The sequence below is a fragment of the Labrus mixtus genome, chromosome 22 (assembly GCF_963584025.1).
Source record: "Labrus mixtus chromosome 22, fLabMix1.1, whole genome shotgun sequence".
NCBI lineage: Eukaryota > Metazoa > Chordata > Actinopteri > Labriformes > Labridae > Labrus > Labrus mixtus.
Window position 1 is genome coordinate 13,577,699 of NC_083633.1, and position 21,087 is coordinate 13,598,785.

The following is a 21,087-nucleotide window of genomic DNA, read 5'->3' on the forward strand; positions in this document are numbered from 1 at the left end:
TTCAATGCTTACATTGTTCAGGAGATGGGACGCAAGGTGAGTCTTGACGTCTGTACCTTCTCCTAGTCTGTACAGTTCTGTTTCTAAGTTTATAAGGTTTTCTCTTCTCTTTTCTGCTTCTTAGACATTTGAATATTTATCTTCAGCAGGTATTCAACTTATCCCTATTTTGATATCCTGTTTTCACAACTCCCTTGCTCAAAATATAAAAAACCAAGATGATTTCAGCGCCTTTCTGAGACTTAAAAAGCGGGGAAATTTATTTTGGTCTTAAAGTGAGGATGAACCCAAATTATTATTATTATTATCATTATTATTATTATTATTATGTATTGTTTGGAACACCATTCCTTTATCCAAATCAGTTCCAACTCATCCAAAGACATTAAAAACCCATAGTGTTAAAAAATTTATCAAACTATTAAGAATAAAATAGTATAATCCTATAAACTCTGTTGTTCGATCTGTAAAGAGAATAACATTTTCCTCATGATTAGTACAAGTTTTACTTCCATTTGATTTAAGCCATTAGCCCTCTATTCTAGTGTGAGGGTGTGCTTTTTCCCCTTTTTCTTAAGAGCGGATACATCCAGGTCTTATCTCTTCTGTACATCACCCAGAGAGTCAGCCGTACATTTAGTGAAGGTCAAAGTAGAAAGGAGGACAGTGCAGATTGGTAGGCTGTGTAAATATATACGACAGACCATACTGCTCCTACTCACTGAGAACTGATGTTATCTTCTTGGCCTGATAGTGGTTTGGCTGAAGATTGAACACAACAGGACAAAGAAACACATACAGTACAGCTACACCATCATCAGTCTCACACACTTGGACACAAAGTTGTATTTTCTTGTATGCAGTGAAATGTGCACATATACCCTTACATGTAAAAGTCAAAGTTTCTGTACATGCTAAGTCGAATTGTGTCTTTTTTCTTAACGTTCTTAATGTTTGTGTGTTTAGGCCAAGCAGCTGGAAGCCAGAGAAGCGGACCTTAAGAAGCAGGATGTTTTCTACAGAGAGCAGGTGGCCCGGCTGGAAGAGAGGGTAAGACAGTTTTCTCCCATTTACCAGTGGGAAATATGCCCATATATGGACATGCTAGGTTACATTAATGTTCAACACTATAGGCTCCAGCATTTAAAAAGAAACTGAAAGTGAAGATATCTGATTCATCTTCAAAATTACAATACAATAGCTTCTTTTTTATGTTGAGCAAGCAAAGCACTCCAGAGAAAACAAGACTTTTCTTCTACACATAACTACAAACTTAATATAGTATAGTGAAGAAAAACAACACCAAAAAAAAAGCTCGACTAACAAGAAATATCCCGGTGGGTAGAGAACAGAAAATATCCATTATACAAAAGAAGACAAAGTAAAAACTAAATGCTGCATTAAACAGTCACCAAGCGAGTTACATCATTGTTATTTCCAAGAACATACATCACACACTGCACCACAAGTTTGTGCCTGGGGAAAAGCTTCCATAACGTATCTCTGTTAATGTATAATGCACTTACAGCAGTGCACACAGAAACACATTTCACAGTTTACCCACAAACGAGCGCACAATTGAGACAGCCTCCACAGAGGGCTCGGTCACCACTGGGCTCAGCCAAAGTATAGTCACATTTCTTCTTTTTCTTTATTCCTCTGCCCCACTGTTTCTGTTATCGTCCTTCAACTTAAACTCTGCGTGTTTTCCCCAGTGTGATATACACCGCTCTCTTTCTTGTTCTCTGCCTCTCCGTAATTGTCTCTCTGCCGCTCTTCTGCTCTCTGGATATCTCATTTTTTTCTGTAATTCCTCCGCCTGAAGGATAAAAGGTTACATCTCCTTCGTCCCTGTGTGTGTCCTTGTGTCCCTGAAAATGACACTACCCTGATGTTCCTTGTCAAACCTGCGTCCTGTGGAGGAGGACAAGGGTCAGCTGCCACGCTTAGCCAGCTTCAATTGGCAGCTCCATGCTGGTCCCAGTGAGAGATACCTGCAAGGGGGTGAAGAAGGGTCAAATGTCCCATTAAAGTGTGTTTAAAAAAAAGGACACCTTCACGCTCCTCAATTTACACATGTGTCTTAGGAAGGATACAGAGTCCTATTTAATGTGCTTAAAATGATGCCATCATATGGGAAAGAGTCTCTACTTTGATAAGAGTTCGGGAAAGTTTGCCCATTGTGACTCCAGATTTTCATTTAATATATGAAAGCACTCTTATTCTTATTCTTATTCTTAGAAGACTTAACATGTCCTTCTCACAAGGATTCAATCATGATTTTGTCTTCAAACCATTGGCTTAAAAGCATTTTCCTGGTAAAAAAAACACAAATCTTGAGTATGCTAACTCATGCATGCGAACACATAATTAAAACGCAGATCACTTTAAATATAGGCGTCTTAATTGTTGCAGTTCCTAATCTTGTTTCTTGGCAGATTGAAGAGAAGAACACTTTTAAAGAATCCAGTTTCAGTGAAATAGTTGTAGAATATATATCCTGTGCACTTCTTAGTTCATGTTGCACACAAGACATTTCTCCAAAGATTTCATTTGTTTTCTTTCCCTCATTGAAGATGAATTGTTAAGCCAAGCCAGTGGGTATTGAGTGCTTGTAGACGTCTGCCAGTAATTGGAAGTGCACTGGTCTATACAGTTTTGGTAGGGTAGAGGAAAAGATGCCATTGGCTGATATGGATCATTAGAAAAGAAGACAACCACTTTTAGAACCTGAAATTTGGTCAAGCGTTTCCAAAAATCCCAAGATGTTGAAATAAAATGAGATGTTGGCAGGCTGTTGCATTGCACATAAACCAAACAGATCCTGTTTTATTGTTGAGCTTCACTCTAGTCCTCAGCTCAACTTGTATTATTACATCTTGGACAGTGTCTCTGTACAGCCAATTCGACTGCTGATAGTAGAAGTGATGACTCCCAACTAACACAGCCATTATCGACTTCATGCACTGGCCATCCATCAACCATGTTGGCCTCTGGTCAATATTCCTTAGATCAAAGTGTCAACAAATCACCTTCACACCTCAGAGAGAGACAGCGGACTGAGAGAGAGAGAGAGAGGAAGAGAGAGAGAGAGAGATGGACAGACAAGGAACGAGATCCTCTATTGAAGATAAAAAAATAAAAACTAGACATTCAGTGCAAGAAAGTACAAGATGGAATAAAAAAGAAGAGTTGGAGACACATTTGAATTAAAGATATTCTACTTTTGAGGTGTCATCTAAGTTATGAAAACTTGACATTTGTGAGTGATGTAGGATAAGAAAATAAAAAAGACAATAGTAAAAATGTCAACGGCCATATCTAAGGGTCATTACATTACAGATAAGTAAAAAACAGAAGTTGGATGTGTTGCATAAAACTGATTTATTTATTGATTGATGCACAGATAGCCACTTTTATTTGTAAATTCTATCAGGACTTATGGCCTATGGATGCAAAACACAACAGAAGTGGGAATCATATGAGCGTTTAGTGTGATGGCCTGCAATCCTGTGTGTAACTGAGGAGCAGTGGTGGGCATATTGAATGTTGTCTAATTGTGCAGCAAGCGGCTTGGGACTCCATAGGGGGTGCAGTTTGTTTGGACTGTGTTAATGACGCTCCTTTTTCTTGTTCAGGCCACAGAGCCCTGTTAGGCTTCCAGTTGATTCTCTATTTTCTTCCTGTTTTCCTTTTGCCAACTGTAGCCCGGCAAAAAAAACTTTTAGAGCATACTTTCAAAAAGTAGCCCAAAAAGGATGGAAAAAAAATGTTTTAATTATTAGCTTAGTACAGATTTGGTATTCCAAAGATAAAAGAACAAGTACAACAATCCAAGGGACGCGCAGACAAAATACATTAAAAACAAACATTTAAATACATTAACTTTGCTTCACCCTCAACCCATCTGCTTCCCTTCACCTCAGGATTCCCTCAGCATCTTCCGCACATGTTAGACAGAGGGAGAGCAAGGGAGAGAGAATATAAGTCTGATATATATTACACGTCTGTTTCAATCCAACATGGCCATTCATCAGAGGGGCTTCCAGTGACAGGCCATCACCAGGCTCCCGGGCAGCTCAGACTGCTGCCTCTGCTGCCGCCGCTCATTCTGGCCACAGCTACCAAATAGCCCCTGAAAACAATATCTATATATTTATTACATTTTCACTCAATACCTGCCCGGCTGTAAAACAATCTCATATTTAACAATCAACTTGTCCATGTTTTTTTTCTTTCTTTTTTTTTAACCACAGCTCTTCTAAGCCCTCCCACGCCGTCTGTCTGTCTCTCTATATCGCTTCTTTTTCTTTTTTTGAGGGATGGTCTTTTTTTTCCCCTGTATGCCTCTATTTCATTTTTCAGAAGAGATTTGTCTTCTTTTTTTCTATCTTTCTTTTCGCCTTGTATATCGATGAAATTGGATTTTTCTGCTCTCCCATGGAGGACAATCACTGCAGCAATTGCCATCTCGTAGCAAAGTTCCACAGCACAGTGAAAGGAAGAAAAACAGGGGGAAAGAGCATTAAAAAAACAGTAATAGCTTCTATCTCTCTATCTCTCTCTCTCTGGCTATGACTTGCTATCTTCATCTCCCCCTCTGTCTGTCTGTCATCTTTCCTCCCCTCTCCCTTTCAATACTTTCCTCCTTATTCTTTTTCTGTGGACTTGAGCATGACTCATGATAAGTTTAAAATGTATTTAAAGTTGTTTTTTTGCTCATCTTGATGCTGTTTTGTAGCATCAAAGATGTTTTATTACATCTCTTCTAACAAGAAGCGATCAGTGCAGTCTCTCTGGCTCTGCTTGCGGTGTGAGTGGAGACACAATAATCGAGAGAAACAGTGAGCTGCAGTGTTGAATTATTGTGTCTGAGACTGGATTCAGAGAGATATTCCATGAAGTCTTTGCAGAGGAATATGGATATCTCAACAAAGAGGAAAATTGGTGTAAAATAACCTTTCAGTAGGCTGAGATAGGGCTCAGGGTTTGTAATAAAAAAAAGAAAAAAGAGGTCAGAAATGTTGATACAAATTTTGGAAAGTTTCTAGGCCAAAGATATGAAGTGTTATATTGTATCTAAATCATATTGTGAGGTGATTCAATATCTCTGTCCTCCTGTTTGAATATGACACATTTCACTTGGGAAAATTAAGTTATTGTTAAAGCTGTCAAAGGATCATTTTTTTCATTACACACAGTTACCGGTGGCTGTTGGGCGACCTGTTTAGCTGTGGCTTGAAATAGGAGTTAATGTTGAAATGCAAAAGTAGCAACAGTTAACCAGCCGTTTTGCTATCCTTGTTAGCAAGTTGCATGGAGCCCCACAGTAGATGTCTAATTTGTCTAGCTCTGCAGAACCCTAATGTTTGCACTGGTGGGGTTTCTCCCCATTCCGGCCCTCCTGCTCAGCAGCAGATAAGAAAAAGCACCATCAATACATGGAGTTATTTGTTTTATTCATTAAAAAATGGAGCCCTTTTCCCTCTAAATTGAGCTTGCAGCCCGTGTTGTGGTGCTGCTTCTATCTTCTCCATATCGCCGCGGTGCATTAGCAGTAATGACTTAATTTGTCTATGACACCACCCACCAGCGTTTTGTTTGGCTCCAGATGAGCTCAAAAGCTGGAGGAAAGTAAATAGAGGAAATAAACAGGGAAAGTGTTTTAGAGGTAGACACTTGATTGCAGATGGGAAAAACAAAGTGCCAGATTCTTGTTGCTACACAATTCTGTCCATCCTTTGCAAAGAAAAGCTTAACACCAATCAAAAAAAAACAGTTTTGGTGGAATTTAAAGGTAATATTTTGCATTGTTATCTCTCTTCTCTGGGCTTTAAAAAGCGACAGGGCTGCTTCTTAAATCAGTTGGGGCAGCAGCTGGAAATCACAATTTGAGACCACTCAGTAATCACACAAATTACGCTGCTCTCCGCCTGGTGGTGACTGAGTGCTTCTTTTTGTGCGACACTGTTTATATCCAGCCAGCAGAGTATGTGTAGACACTTTTGGCAGCATATCCACGCACATGTACCCATGCTGTGTGTGTGTAAGTGTGTACTGTTTGTGTGTGTGTGTGTGTGTGTGTGTGTTTTGAAAGTGGTCCTGCAATCATTGTCACACATGGCCTTTTTGTCCTCCCTGCTGGATTAGAGCGCTGATTAGTGCCAGCTCTGCCATTTAGCCAGGTATTATTACCTAATACTTGGTATTCTAGTCAGACCACAATCCAGCTCCTTTTTGACTCGCACTCTTCTCTTCCAATGGCTCAATCGCTGCACCCAGGAGAAGTCTTATTCTTGCCTCTTTAGCAGTGCCCAAATCTCTTTTTAGTCTTTTTATCTGTGAATAAGCTTCTCTGTTAAATCCTTTTTCCTTAGCTCTTGACAGTTTCTTTGTCTACACAGAAAAGCACTTGATTCAAGGCCAAGAGGGCACAGATTCAGCATGAGCTTACAAGTTAACTCTTAAACTTTGGGTAGACTGCTTTACGGTGTTTTACATGCAAACCAAAGTCAGCCTGAGGGACAACTGCAGTGGATTGGATGTTGTTTCTGATGCATCAGGCAAAGTCTTTTTTTGTCTGCACACTGCACAATAATGACAGATTGAAAGCACTTTTACAAAATGTTAAGGTTTTTGAAAAATACTCTCTGATTGCCAGTGATATGTTTCTGTGAATATCTGTCAGGAAATGTGTTCTGTGTATTTCAGGGGATTTAATGAGGGTTACTCATGGGACACGACAAAAACTATAAATCATTTTAAATCAATTCAATTTGACAGTTTGGACTTGAGACATCTCAGTAATGGAAGGAAACAAAATGAATCTATTAAATTTGTCATAGCAAATGGTAAAAGTATATTTAGAGTAGTTTTCTGTCTTGGCTTATAACCTAAACCATTTTTGTACAATACTGCAAAAGAGCTCTAAAACCATTGCTTTGGTGTATGTAAAGCAGTCTGCATACTAATGTCCAAAAAGAATCGAACATGTTTTGAAGTGTCTGACTTTACAGAGAGTGAAAAGAGAAGGACTCTGAATCTTTTGCAAACCCTTGGTACAAGTGTCCCTCCAAATGTATTGGGCTCAAATCTGTATCAGACTTTTTGTCAGCTTTGTCATGTTCCATCTTCTTTTAGCTCTCCAACACATGACTATTGATCTTTTCAGCAGCGCTGTTCCTTCATATTGAACCTCTCTGAACAATGATGAATATCTTCCCTGCTAGGAGGTGAAGTTGGGGCGGATGGGACCAAGAGGCTTACATTCTTTATATTTTTAGTGGGCTCGGAATTTTGCAAGATTAAATAAAAAGTTCTGTTTCCAATAAGTGTAATATTAGACTCTGATCCTTTGTGCCTTTTGTGCAAGAAAACCCTGAAAAGTACAATATTGGTTGAGATTTCTCCAAAACCATGTTGAAATATCAAATCTTTATGCACAAGTTCTTTGCAAGGATTTGTCTCCACCCATTTTCCCATGGAAAGTCTGCTCATACTACTGGTATAGTACAGTCAAAGATATCTTAAACCAAGCACTGCAACCAACCAATAAAAATACACAAGAACACTATTTTTCTGATATGTAAGGAATTACTTTGACTGAACTGTTTTTTCTGAATTGTTAGTGCAACTGTTATAGTTACTAAAGTCGCTCCATTTGTAGGAGGAATTTGACAGACATTGCATAATCTTCCCCCTGAATCAAACGTCATACAACTCTCAATCAAGCCATCCATCACTCTTTACAACCTCTCACCATTTGATCATAAATGTGCTGAACGGCAGCTGGGGGCTGACAAAACAGATCTTGCTGGAGTAGTATAATTTTAAAAGGAGCTGGGTTATACAGCCATGTTTGAGGAAGTAATTCAGGTGAAGGGGTTTCTGGCTATGGGTTCATTTGTTATGGGTCACCTGGGGATTATGACCAGTGGTCTTTATGTTGTTGACTAGCGACCCTCTGACCTTACAGGATTGCTTTGTGATATTACAGCAGTCGTTTGCTAGCAGAAAACCACAAACACACGCTCAAAAAACAGAAATGGACTCCACTTACAAAGTGCTTTTCTTGTCTTCTGACCACTCCAAGTGCTTTTACCCAACATGTCACAGTTACCCTTTCACACACACATTCACACACCAGTGGAAAAGGCTGCTTTACAAAGAGGCCATCAGAAAAAACTGATCCAATTTATACATTCTGATACGTCGATGGCTATGCTTTCTGGAGCATTTTGGGTTTCAGGGTCTTGCCCACAGACACTTTCACAAGAAATATTTATGGGGAACACATGATAATAATACATATTTAAAAGGTTTATCCTGCATTCCTACAAACATACTCCCAACCTACAAACCATAGCCCCTCTCCATGAAGTACAAAAGCAGTCACTGCATATATAACTATATTATATCTGAACTTTTAAGAGGTCTCACTTTGCTTGAGTCTTCCCAGTTGCCTAAAAGGCTCAATCCTAGAAGCAGAAAGATGTGAATAAATTGGATGGATAAGAGATCTAAACTCCTTTTTTGTGCATTTATATCACTTACTGGATCACTTTCTGTCTCTCTGCAGAGTGCTCAGTTCTACAAGGTCACCACTGAGAACTACCATAAAGCTGCCGACCAAGTGAATGCCAAGTTCAGGTAAGTAAAGACACGCTGATTCCTAGATTGAAGGCTTTGAAATATTTTACAAACATATTTTCTCTAGCCCTTTTCAAAAACCTCCTTAAACTGAAGAGTCTTTTTTTAACCCTTGTGTTTCTAAATCTTGATGCAAGAAAGGCTTTTGTTAAATGTGTAGTTGGTCATTATTTAGTGACTGAAGAATCGAGACCCATATGGACCATTGAACATAGAATTGAATTATCCTTACCACATCCTAACCCACGTCTTTCAATCAGACCCACATTAGCTTGTGCCATTAGCTGATGTTGATGATGTGGTTTGCTGATAAGCCTGATCGCATGTTGATGGTAGTTGACAGGGCTTTTCTTGTGCTCTTTTAATTTTTGAGTATTAGAAGAGGATCATTTGTGGATCTTTATCTTAGACAATAGTTAAACAATTTATAGCAGCGTTTCTCAGGCCGTAACCAATGTGAAGCAGAAAAAATAGGGCCGCTTCTTTTGTTTCATTTATGACTACTTTACCCACAAACATAGGTTTTTATTCCAAGACATTATACACTCTTGGCATTTATTTTATACAGAGAGCACGACGGCACCACTAATGGATGTATAGTCCTCACTTTGATATTGCAACACTATGATCTGATTACATGTTACGGCCACACCTTGCAGCAATATATATATATATATATTTTTTACTGTTAAGCACCCAAGCAGTCATGGATGAAGCACATAACCGAAACTTATATGTAACTCAAGAAGGTGTAGAATCGCTCTCCATCCCTGTTCCATCTGTCTTCTTAATAAGAGGCCATTAGGCTCCATAGTAATGTAGGGAAAGTGGATGAGGAGCCGGCAGGAGGTGGGGCAAGAATGGGGCCCTGACTCTGAGCTCTCCTCCAGGGAAGCTAGGCTAATTGTGTTAGCATGTCATTAGCCAGCGCTAACACTGGGATCATTGTCTCCCTCAGAAATGCTGGAAACTGATTAGCCTAGCCCACCGGGGGTTAAGCGCTAGACTTATGGAAGCCAGAACTGAGACTTCCCAAATCACATTAAAGGAGGGGGGGGGGGGGATCACTGGAATAACATTAGCGCTAAATGACAGCGCTAACTGCGAGCTAGCGTAGAATGAATTTGCGGGTAGTCATGTGATTCAGGCCTTTGAATGGGGAGCAGTGATTGGCTGATTTGCCTAAAGTAGGTGCATTAGCAGCGCTGTGTGTATGCGTGTGTGTGTGTAGTAATGAAATGGCGGGAAGATCTGGTGTTACAAGACGGAAACAGAGATGCATTGAGGGGATCAGAGCAGCAGGTTAATTGGATTTAACAGGGCGTACTGTGCCCGGTGTTATTTATGTGCAAGTTCATGCGTGATGGGGTTTGTTTGTATGCATTCATATGTTGAACATCTTCTGTGTACCTGACGTTTGTGTCATCCCTCAAAGCTCCCTATCCCGATCTCTCTCTTTCTCTCACTCTCTCTTATGACAGAGACCCCACCGAGATAAGATGCTATCTGTGCCCTCTGTTGAATAATAAAAGGAAATATTTTCTTGTCTCACGCAGGCTTTTGATTTCCTCAAAGTTGGAAATGTTCCCCCCGAGATTAAAAAAAAGAAAAAAAGAAAAGCAAGGGTCTTATCCGCACTTGATAGAATTAACATTTGATATGTTAATGTGAGGATGTTATAAAGTGTGGGAGATGACATCTTTCTTATTAGAATGGCTTCATTTCCCCGCTCAAGCTCTTGCCAGTGCCACTGTAAAGAGAATGATAGTCCTTCAGGGATTGATTAGCATTAGCACTGATATTAGGCTATGGTTTATTATAGGGGAGAAGATGATGTGTGGGAGCATAGTTGGCTGTCTGTCGAAGGCTAAGACATGTGTATGGGTGTTTTTTGAGTATTTCATTAGGACTTGTTAGTATTCCCGGGTTAAATCTGTTATTACTGTGTGACATATAAGATATGGATAGGATTTGGAGTCTGTGTAATAACTGTATGCAGCACCTCTCATATGCATCTTTTAAAAGCTCCAATGAGGACATTATGTATGTGTCAATTTTGAGCCCCCATTTATACAAAGCAGTCCTGCTCATTTTGTCTGTACTAGTAGTATGGTTGTTTTTGTATTAAGATTAAGATTTATTTCTGGGCATTTTGTGACCTTAATGGAGAGATAGGACAGTGGATAGAGTCGGAAATCAGGGAGAAAGAGTAGGGAATGACATGCGAGAAAGAAGCCACAGGTGGGACGTGAACCCGACTACAGCCTCCATACATGGGGCACGTGCACTAACCACTGCGCCACCAGCGCCCCCTAGGAGTATGGTTTTTGATGGATAATAGGCGTTTTTGGTGGATTGTTCATCTTCGAAAAGTCCCCAGAAATGTTTGGTTCACAAACACCTAAGGTCATCCTGCTGTCTTTCACCAGACAAGTGTATCACTCATCAAGTTTCTGTGCTGTGGAAAACATAAACAGAAGCTGTTTTAGCAGCCTGCTGACACCTACCCCGCAGCAGCTGTTTCAGGCATTAAAAAACTTTATAGAAATAATCACTCTTGTCGCGGTTTTGTAGGTAAATGGTAAATGGACTTGAGCTTATATAGCGCTTTTCTAGTCTTCCAACTACTCAAAGCGCTTTTACACCACATGTCACACCCACCCATTCACACACTGATGGTAGTGATGATCGCTATGTAGTATCATCCATCAGAAGTAACTAATCCCATTCATACACCACCACTGAAGCAGCGGGAGCAATTTGGGGTTAAGTGTCTTGCCCAAGGACACATCGGACATTTGGCCAGCTGGGGATCGAACCCTCGACCTTCCGGTTGAGAGGTGACGACTCTACCAACTGAGCCACAGCCGCCCAGGTCATAAAGAGGCTTTAGTATTAATTCCAGTTTGTTTCATAACCAACTAAGAACGCACCAAACAAGCTTTAAGATAACACTGATTTGAAACCGGATCGAATCAGGTCAAGACATTCTGACAGTTGAAAATGTCCCTCCTTTGTCTCCCCTTTGAATGCATCTCTCCTCATACACTAATAGTCTTGTCCCTTTCGATTAAAACTTTGATCACTAATGAATGTAACACTACCGATGTATATTACAAATAAATTGCAACAAATAGGCTTCATCCCATGTGTACACTGACGTGTTCCATTTATTTCAGTAGCGTAGTTTGATCCTTTTCCTCTGTGGCGTTGAAATAAAAAAATGAAAGGTATAGCGACTCAAGGGAGGGGAAAGGTGTGAGTGTGTGTTTGTGCGGTTGTTTGCGTACTCGTGCAGTACAGCTGTTCCCTGCCGCTCTCTCCTGCGGTATTCCCGCCAGAGAACGGTGGCGCTCACCCAGGCGGAACGCTCCTGCATCACTGTGACCTCATTACATCCACAAAACACACCTTTCTGAGTACGTGGACACACATATTGTGCATTCTTTAACGGTTTCTCAGAGCAGTGACTTTTCAATAAAGTCAAAATACTGGTGCGGGTTTTATTTTTTTATTTTTTTATTTTTTGTCTTTTATCACCTCTTTGACATGCTTCAAAATCTTAATATATTTTTGTATCTTTAAATTGATATTGTTTTTTTTTTGTGGAGGAATTAACTATGCTGCTAAATCTGTAAGAAAAAGACACACGTATCTAAAATTGTTGCCGTAAATTATAAATCTCCTCTCAAAGAGACAATCCTACTCAAAAGAAATTCTATATAAACGTAAATATACGCACCATGTCAACGATAATATAAATAGCGACAGTATGTTAGGACAAATGCTTTTATTCACTTTCCCTGTGACACTCACTGTAGATAAGAGTTCCCACTTTCCCGTAGAACCGAGGCTGTCTCTCCCTGCACCTGATTTATATCCTGTCACGTCCACCACTAGTTGTTTATCCACGCCTGATGCATTATCTCACTGTCCAGCCCTGAAGGTGTGACCTTTACTGCACCGCATGTATATGAGAGTGCACGTGCACACATATGAAGACCAGTGTGCTCACATAAACGCATGTGTGCTTGGGCGTGCAATGACTTGACTGGCCTGCAGCGACCCAGCAGGGCTTTAGTTTCAAACTGACAGGCGTGGAGGAAAATGATAGATGTGAGATTATGCGGGGGGGAAAAAAGATGGAATGGGGAATGAAAGAACGAAGCGTGGTCCTAAGCCTCCTGTCACCGCTAACCTTTGGTGCGGCTTTGGGTGTCTTTGTTGAAGCTGGTCACTGTCACTGTTTTGTCCAGGGTCCCCGCAGAATTAAGACGAGACTGAGACGTCTTATGATAGTGAAAGGCTCGGCCTGTGTAACTCAGAGTGACACCATCATCTTTATGACTCCATCCTCCTTCTCAGGTCTCAAAAACTTGGATTCCTTTAAGCGTTCCACCTCTTTGCTTAGAGTATGAAATCAGAAAAAAGCTAAACATTTCACACTCCTTATGTGTCTGGTTTCTTATCTACACAGTCAGCCATATCAGAGAATAAAATCTCATTTTAGTCTGCCACTTTCCTGTCACTCCTCTCCTCCCTCCAGCTGCACATTAAATCCCTTTGGTTTATTTTTTTCATTTGTTTTTTTTTTAGCTCTTTACAATAAATCTGCTTTTTCTTTAATTTGATCCAGTTGACAAAAACAGCAGCCACAGTCCTCGCTTTGTCACAACACACATACACGCAGTGAGGAGGCGTGGAGCAAAACTTGTTGAATGTAAAATGACTTGTTGTTTTTCTTCATATCATGCGATACCTTTTTAATTTCTGCAGAATTTATTTGTCAAAGAGCATCCCAATATTACCTGATAGACTAATTCCAGGGTAAAATGCTCACTTTCATTATCAAATTATGTTTTTTTCGTTTAACTATTGTAGATTAAAGTCAGGTTTATCCCCATTAGGTCAGGTTTAAGACATTTCCTCAGAACAAAACTTCTTGTCATGATATTGTGGACATGAAATCAAGAAATCCAGTGCAACTGAATGCAATACATCACATAGCCCTGCAACAAAGCATTGCAGGCCGATTGCGTTGTGAATTTGTTTTATCTTTGACATTTCTGAAGTGGATAAATAAGGTGGTGAAAATCCTGCAGGTTTCCTACAAAATCCACCTGCTGCTACAAAATGCAAATATGCTTCACAGGCAATTAAAAGCTCTCCACTTCTTGGAAGAGCTTCTGTTTGTTTAAGGATATGATATCAGTGTCAAAAAATTAATGAAGTAATGATTTATTGATGTTTAATTGAGCCAAGCTTTACTTGTAATTATTTTTTTTAAATGACAGGAACTAATTTAGATAGAAAGTTATTGCAAAAGTTGAAGTTTTCATGTGAAGTAGTCATCGACGAGCAACACTTTGACCCAGCTGTCAGGTGAGGTTGAACCACAGGTTTGTAGCTAGGCAACCAGGGCGCAGGGACAAGATGGTGGTCAGCAGAGGAGACAGAAGTCAATAACTGCTTTAAAAGCTCTTCTCTTGGCCGTAAGAGCTTTGCTGTGCTGGCTGTAAAAGGCACACATTTCTAGGGACCTGCGTGGGCGCACACAGGGACACGAACACTCTGCGTGTGCACACACACACACACACACACACACACACACACACACACACACACACACACACACACCTTTTAGTGGATGGGAAATCCACTTATAGCTTTTATTGCTTTTCTGCATTGTTTGGAATTTTTTCTCATATAGTAGGTACTGAAGGGAAGTGAATAGTGGAGAAGAAAAGAAGGGACAGGTTGTATGAATATGCTGTGCAGATAATGAATAATGTATGTTTCCCATCCTCAAAGCAGTGTCACCTAATGTTTTGGATAATGTCTTTTTACCCGTAATTCATGTACGTACATCATGTCTTTTTTTTTTTTATTCTTTAAGATTTACTTCTGGACTTTTTGTGCCCTTATTCGAGAGATAGGACAGCGTGTAGAGCCGGAAAACAGGGAGAGAGAGTAGGGAATGACATGCGGGAAAGGAGCCACAGGCCGGACCCGAACCCGGGCCGCCCGTCTGGAGGACTACAGCCTCACACATTGGGCGCGCGCACCAACCACTGCGCCACCAGCGCTCCCATCATGTCTTTTTTAAGGGAGTCCTAGCCAAGACAGCAGTGCTAAAATTTTCATATTAAAGCTCCTGTGAGGAGATTTTTTCTGGTTAAGAAACTGACTGAAATCAACAATGATACCTCGATATGACTTACAAATTTAAAAGAGACCTTCAGCGGCAAGATTGATTATTTCTATATTATTATTAATGTCTGAAACTGCTGTGGAGGGGTAGGTGTCAGATTAAGTGATGAACACTATGCTGCATGAACAGCCTTTGTTTACGTTTTCCACACAAAAGATTTTAAATGAGTGATGCATTTGATGTAAAAGAAAGCAGGATGTCTGTTAAACTTCCCCACCTTTACGTACAGAACAAAATCCGCTGACGTAAGATGTACTGCTTTGTCCACGGGGGGGCGGGGGGGGGGGGGGGGGGTGCTAAAATCAACATAAACTGAAAGTTCCTCACAGGAGCTTTAAGGAACAAACAATGACTACAACAAGAGAAATTACAACAAACAATGAAGTACTCTAAAGTCTTCCATGCATTTAAAATAAAATAGTTTTGGAATTTGGAGGTGACCCTTCCCTGATGTAATTGTATGTTGCCCTTGTAATAGGGTGTACAAAAAAAGAGGTTAGAAAAGGACAAACACTCCCTCTTTTCATCCTCAGGCCTTTCATCCATCTTTCCTCCCCTCGCTGCTCACTCAAACGAATGTTTTCTGTCTTCATTTAAATCTCTCCCTCTATGTTATAGTGTGTTTCCCCCTCACTCACTTATAGCCTCACTCTCTCACTCTTTATTATTTTGCAGTCTTTTTTTCCGTTACACTCTCTTGAGTCTCTCTCTCTGTCTCTCTCATCGAATCTCTTCTCCATGCTGATGGATCTCACGGCGGGGGGTCACTCAGGTCCCCTTTTTAAAAAGCAGCGTGAGCGAAATGTGTGTCATTTTTCTCCTTAACTGGATCATTTGTATTTATTTACCCCCCTCTGCACTGACGCCTGCCTTAACTAGAGAGAACATGAAGGCTTTTTAAGGGGGAGCCGGCACCCACCCCTTAACCCTATTAACCCCTAAGTGGACCCAAATGATGATAAATAGACAACGTGGTGATTGGGAACTCAATCTGGTGGCAGGCGAGGGTAATCCATACTTTGGGTGCTACAGTTTGTGTATGTGTATGTTGTGTGTGTGTGTGTGTGTCCATGTTGACAAATGAGTGAGTTAGACATTGAGGGAAATATATTCTGGTAAATTGGGTGAAATGTAATCAAATCAGGACTTAAAATGGCGTCTTTCTTTTCTTACTCCGGTGCTTTTTGAACATAATAGAATGATAAGTCCATTAAGTGAAGTGACACTTCTTCAAGGATAGGGTTACTTTGCTAAAAACTTTTTACATAAATAGCATTAATAAGGGAAAATTGTAAACTTCCAAGAATCAAATCGTTGTTGTTTTTTAATGCTTTTGGCTCCTGTTTTTTTTTCTTTTTAATGATTCTAGGTAAAGTTTAAAATTATGGAATCAGGTATGATTTGGTTATTTGTCTGTGTTGTAATATGTGTGATTAGAGCCAGATGTGTATACTTACTATATGTACCTGGTTCTGTTCCTGTTTCCTAAATCTTGAATTCATGTCATGAAAAGTCATGACTCAAATCATTAGCAGAGAAGACCCTTAGTTTATTTTTCAATTTTTTTGGCCAGTTGAATTTATTTTTTTATTTTTTTTATTGGCTGGGTCTTTGTACACAGAGCATCACAAGAACATCAGCATGGCAGGCTGTAAACTTTACAAACTGAGTCTCAAAATGACCTCCATGATCAATTAGGTTTCTTTTTCTTGGAGCCAAATTGTCTACACAGGTATCCTTCACTGAAAATCAAACTTACCCCATGAATAAAACAAGCCATGAAACATAGTATTTTTACAATGCATTTGAGTGCACACAGGGTGTCAGGATGGTCGGGTTTACAGCAAAGTTAGCTTGATTTAAGTTAGAATTACTTCAGTGTTTCTTCTTTACATGGTTTGTACCTTCAGCCGACGTATCCACAAAGGTCTCCTCCTCTTTTTGACAAAGAGAACTAGTAATAACAATAACTTTATTTATATAGCACCTTTTAAAAACACAGCTTTACAAAGTGCTTTGACAAACAGCAAAAAACAAGAACAAAGCAAATTAAACCAAACACAGAAGAACATAAACAACAGTAAGAACATAACAGATGCAAAATACTAAGAATAATTAAATACAATTCAGCAGAAAAGAACCCAAAGTGCACGATACCCAACAGACATATATAACCCGACCATCACAAGAACCATGATAAGAACCCAGGAAACACAAGAACCCAACAACACGAGCTGAGACCAAGAGGACCAAAGATTTAAAAAGATGTAAGAAACTAAAAGAGCTGAAAGCAAATAAAATAAAAAGATAACAGCAATAAGACGGTAAGAGCAGTAAAAGAAACAGAAACAAGTGGTTAAAGGATCAAAAAAAAAAAAACTATTATATTAATAAAAATAAAAAGTAAATATAAATATGAAACATAAATAGACAAAGTAAGTAAGATAAGAAATTACCAAGTTAAAACACAAGAGGAGATTAAGATATGAGCATACATACGAGATAAGAGCATAAATAAAAGAACAGTAAGAAGTAAAAGAAGATAAAAATAGTAAAAACAGTAAGAAAAGACATTAAGAAGACGACATCACATAAAAGCAAGTCTGTAAAAGTATGTTTTAAGAAGGGATAGTAATTAAAGCTGTGAAAAAACTGGAAAAAGCAACAATGAAAACTCTGTTCTCACACTCTTCAGCTTGGCTTAAGGAGCTGCAAGCAGAGGTCCCTTTAACTTCAGCTCACTAGCTGTATAAATCCTACAGATCATAAAAATCAGACACTAGTATTGGATTGGACTCCAGGTGTAATAAAAAGGAACTAATAGACAAAGCTTCCTCAAAGCTAATGTTTTGACTGCAAAATGTTTAATTCACTTTCTGAAATTGGATTCAAACTTTTCCAACCATCTTCTTGAGCAAGTTTGTGCAATCAATACTCCCTTCTCCGGGGAACTGTGTTAGGGTGGGCAATGTTCTGTTACTTGTGTGTGTATCTGTATGTCGTTGTTCCCGGTTATAATGCATCTGAAACGATGACAGATGAGTGTATGTGTTTCCAGATGTGTCTCACACTCAACTTATTGAAGCATGTTGTTTCCCTAACAGAGATCTATGAATGTCATTTCAGCACACAAAGCATTATATTGTTACAGCAGATGGTATTCATGGTCAATATATGTTGCTTTGAAAAATGTACTGCCACTGATCGGGCTCATTCTATTGGCATAACACATGCATATTGTATGAAAATCCCAACATCGATCTCAATACCCCCCCTCAGCTCGCAGTCGATGCATGCTTTAAAGAAGGTAGTCAGAGCCGTAAACCTGCAGGAATATGTCCCCTCTGTGGGAATGTGCTGACTCGAACAGCGGGGGGCTCGAAAGAGGGGGATTGTATTAGATGATATAGGGACACCTTGAGGAGGGAGACAGACAGTGAGAGGGAGGGAGAAGGTAATCTGTTCTGCTTTATTACATGTTAAATGGGACATGTTCACCCTCTTGTGTCATTTCTGCCCCTCCTCTCCACCTCCCATTCTTCTCGCTCCTGAAGTTAACTTTACAAAGGAAGGAGACGTGAAACTTCAGGAGTGTTGTGGACGATCTTTGTCTGCTCCTGTTCGACTTTTCTCTGATACACTCAGCTCGACAGTATTTGTAAAGCACCTACATCAAACAAAGCCCATAGTGCTTCACATGGAGACAGACAAAAAATAGAAAATTGATAACAATAGATACAGCTTGGCAACATGAAAAAATGAACAGCGCAAAAACAACAAAGAACAATATATAAAAAATGTTAAAAAGACAAGATTGTAAGGAAAGGTTATTGTAAAAAAAAAATAGTCTTTGATACCCCCTTTAAATTTGGAGTGTTGTTTCCTCTCTTATTTTTTTCTTCTTTTCCACACTTACATTTCTGTCACAGACGCATACTGTCCATCTCTGCCCTAGTTTCTCCAATAAATCATCTTATCTCCCTCATGTCTATCCTTTTTCTATTCTCTCCTTTTTTGTCTCTATATCCCTCACTCCGCTCTGTGATTTATGACGCACAGCAGAGAAACTGTAATGTAGATATCTAAACCAACCTCTGTCCTCCCTTTCATTCATATCGGTGCATCAAGGCAATAGAGCCTTGTTCTCTCTGTGTGTGTGTGTGTGTGTGTGTGTGTGTGTGTGTGTGTGTGTGTGTGTGTGTGTGTGTGTGTGTGTGTGTGTGTGTGTGTGTGTGTGTGTGTGTGTGTGTGTGTGTGTGTGTGTGTGTGTGTGTGTGTGTGTGTGTGTGTGTGTGTGTGTGTGTGTGTGTGTGTGTGTGTGTGTGTGTGTGTGTGTGTGTGTGTGTGTGTGTGTGTGTGTGTGTGTGTGTGTGTGTGTGTGTGTGTGTGTGTGTGTGTGTGTGTGTGTGTGTGTGTGTGTGTGTGTGTGTGTGTGTGTGTGTGTGTGTGTGTGTGTGTGTGTGTGTGTGTGTTAGAGGGGGTGGGGTTGATAAGGTGCTGTTATAGAGACCTTTGCAGCTACTGATGTCATGAGGCGAGACCCCTATATGACTGTTTAGATTTACTGTCTCTGTGGGTTTACACACACACACACACACACACACACACAGCAAATAATAATCAACTGTATCTGACTCTTTTTGCTTCTGTCAGTGTCTCCCACCACATGGAGTTTTTTTATTAAATATCCCATGAACCTCTGGGGATTAAGGGAGGGAATAAAGGGAAGATGGAGATGGTAAACAAAAGGAAGGAAGAAAGACAGGAGGGCAATGAATGCACATTTATTGGCAATAGCTGCTTCTATAGCTTGCAGAATGATCTATGATTTTTTATGTGTAAAGGATGTGTGTTTTCTCCGTGTCAGACCAGAGATGTGTGTGATGACTGTACAGGTAAAACACAGTCTCATACGGAGAGTCTATTTCCCTAGACAGGGTCTCGAGATGAATCTCGAAGAAGGGAAACAAACAATATACTATTGGGAAAAAAAACATGTTGTTCATACTTTTTTATGTTACATTTGTAAAGTTTGCACCCTTAAGCCTGAATGTGAAAAGGAAAGCTACTCATGTCCTATATTCACTTTTTGCTAAGAAGTGAAATTCAAACCGTTTGAAAGAGAAGGGGTCAAAAGCATCTGGTTGAGGTGCTCCTCTTCTTTAGATAATACGCATAAATCTATTGCAACCTGTTGATCACAAGTTAAACTCCACATTCTGACCAGATCCTGTTGAAAAAATGTTCAAAATGCCTCAGGCAGTTACCCTTTATAGCATCTCTCATTTCCTGTTAATGATTCAATGTAAGCTTAAAAAAGGACCTTTGCTTTGGGAATGGGGTACAGCCTCAATGTTTATGAATGCCTTACTGCTCAGGTTACATGGGAACTGAACTAATCATAGTTGGGTTATTTTTCTATATTTACACATATACCCTGTGATGCCCAAAATCCCCCCTGTTGTGTTTTTCTTTATTGTTGTAAGAAAAATTGCATTATTCTAGTTTTTCTACTAAATTCTTCATGAGACATGTCAATCATTTTACCATCTGGTAACTTTGCTACAAAGCGTTAAACTATTCTGGCTATGGTAAATGACATGAGGTGACCTTAATGTAAAACCGAGGAAGAGGAGGGAGATCTGTAGTCTTTCCCTACCAGCTCTGTGTGCTCTGCAGTGGGAACTTAGTGTTAATCTTAATGATAGATGATAGAGGATGCAGCGTGTCGCCACAGAGTGTGTGTGTTATTGTCTATATGATTAACTCAGCCACTGTGTCCTTCCCTCCATAACCACTGAAAGAATCAGAGAGTGAACAAAAATAGGAGTACCAATGTCTGGTTCCTCATCAAGAAATACTGCTTTCATTTCTGCCCCCCCCCGCCCCCTTCTTTCGCTCCCACCCTCCCCCCCTCTCATGCTCTGTCCTCTCTCTCTCTTTCTCTCAGAGGCCATTACTGGTGATAAACACAGTGGTTTGTATCAGCAGGATGCACCTGGCATTAACGCAAACGCTTAAGAAAGTAATTAGTGGGTGTGTGTGGCTCCTCTCGTCCCTGCAGATGCCCATAGGCGGTAATAAATGAGCGTCAGGATCCATAGGAATAGGATGGCAGCGATTTCTGCTAGCACTGCTGTCATCGTTCAATACCCTGACGCGGAGCAATGGCCTTGTCATGCCTGCTAGCAAATGACTGAATCTCTCCCATGTGGATTCACAAATGC

At 40.0% G+C, this 21,087-nt stretch overlaps 1 protein-coding gene across 3 annotated transcripts in view; it reads left to right on the plus strand.

Annotated features, from left to right (window-relative positions):
* Positions 1-21,087, plus strand: part of chchd3a (coiled-coil-helix-coiled-coil-helix domain containing 3a) — a 62,764-nt gene that overhangs the window by 35,365 nt on the left and 6,312 nt on the right. Inside the window, exons 6-8 of one of the 3 annotated variants that reach the window (XM_061029420.1) lie at positions 22-48; positions 967-1,050; positions 8,579-8,649. In XM_061029420.1, the coding sequence (XP_060885403.1) occupies positions 22-48; positions 967-1,050; positions 8,579-8,649 (182 nt within the window). The remainder of the gene's footprint in view (positions 1-21; positions 49-966; positions 1,051-8,578; positions 8,650-21,087) is intronic. The other 2 variants (XM_061029421.1, XM_061029422.1) reach the window with 2 other exon arrangements.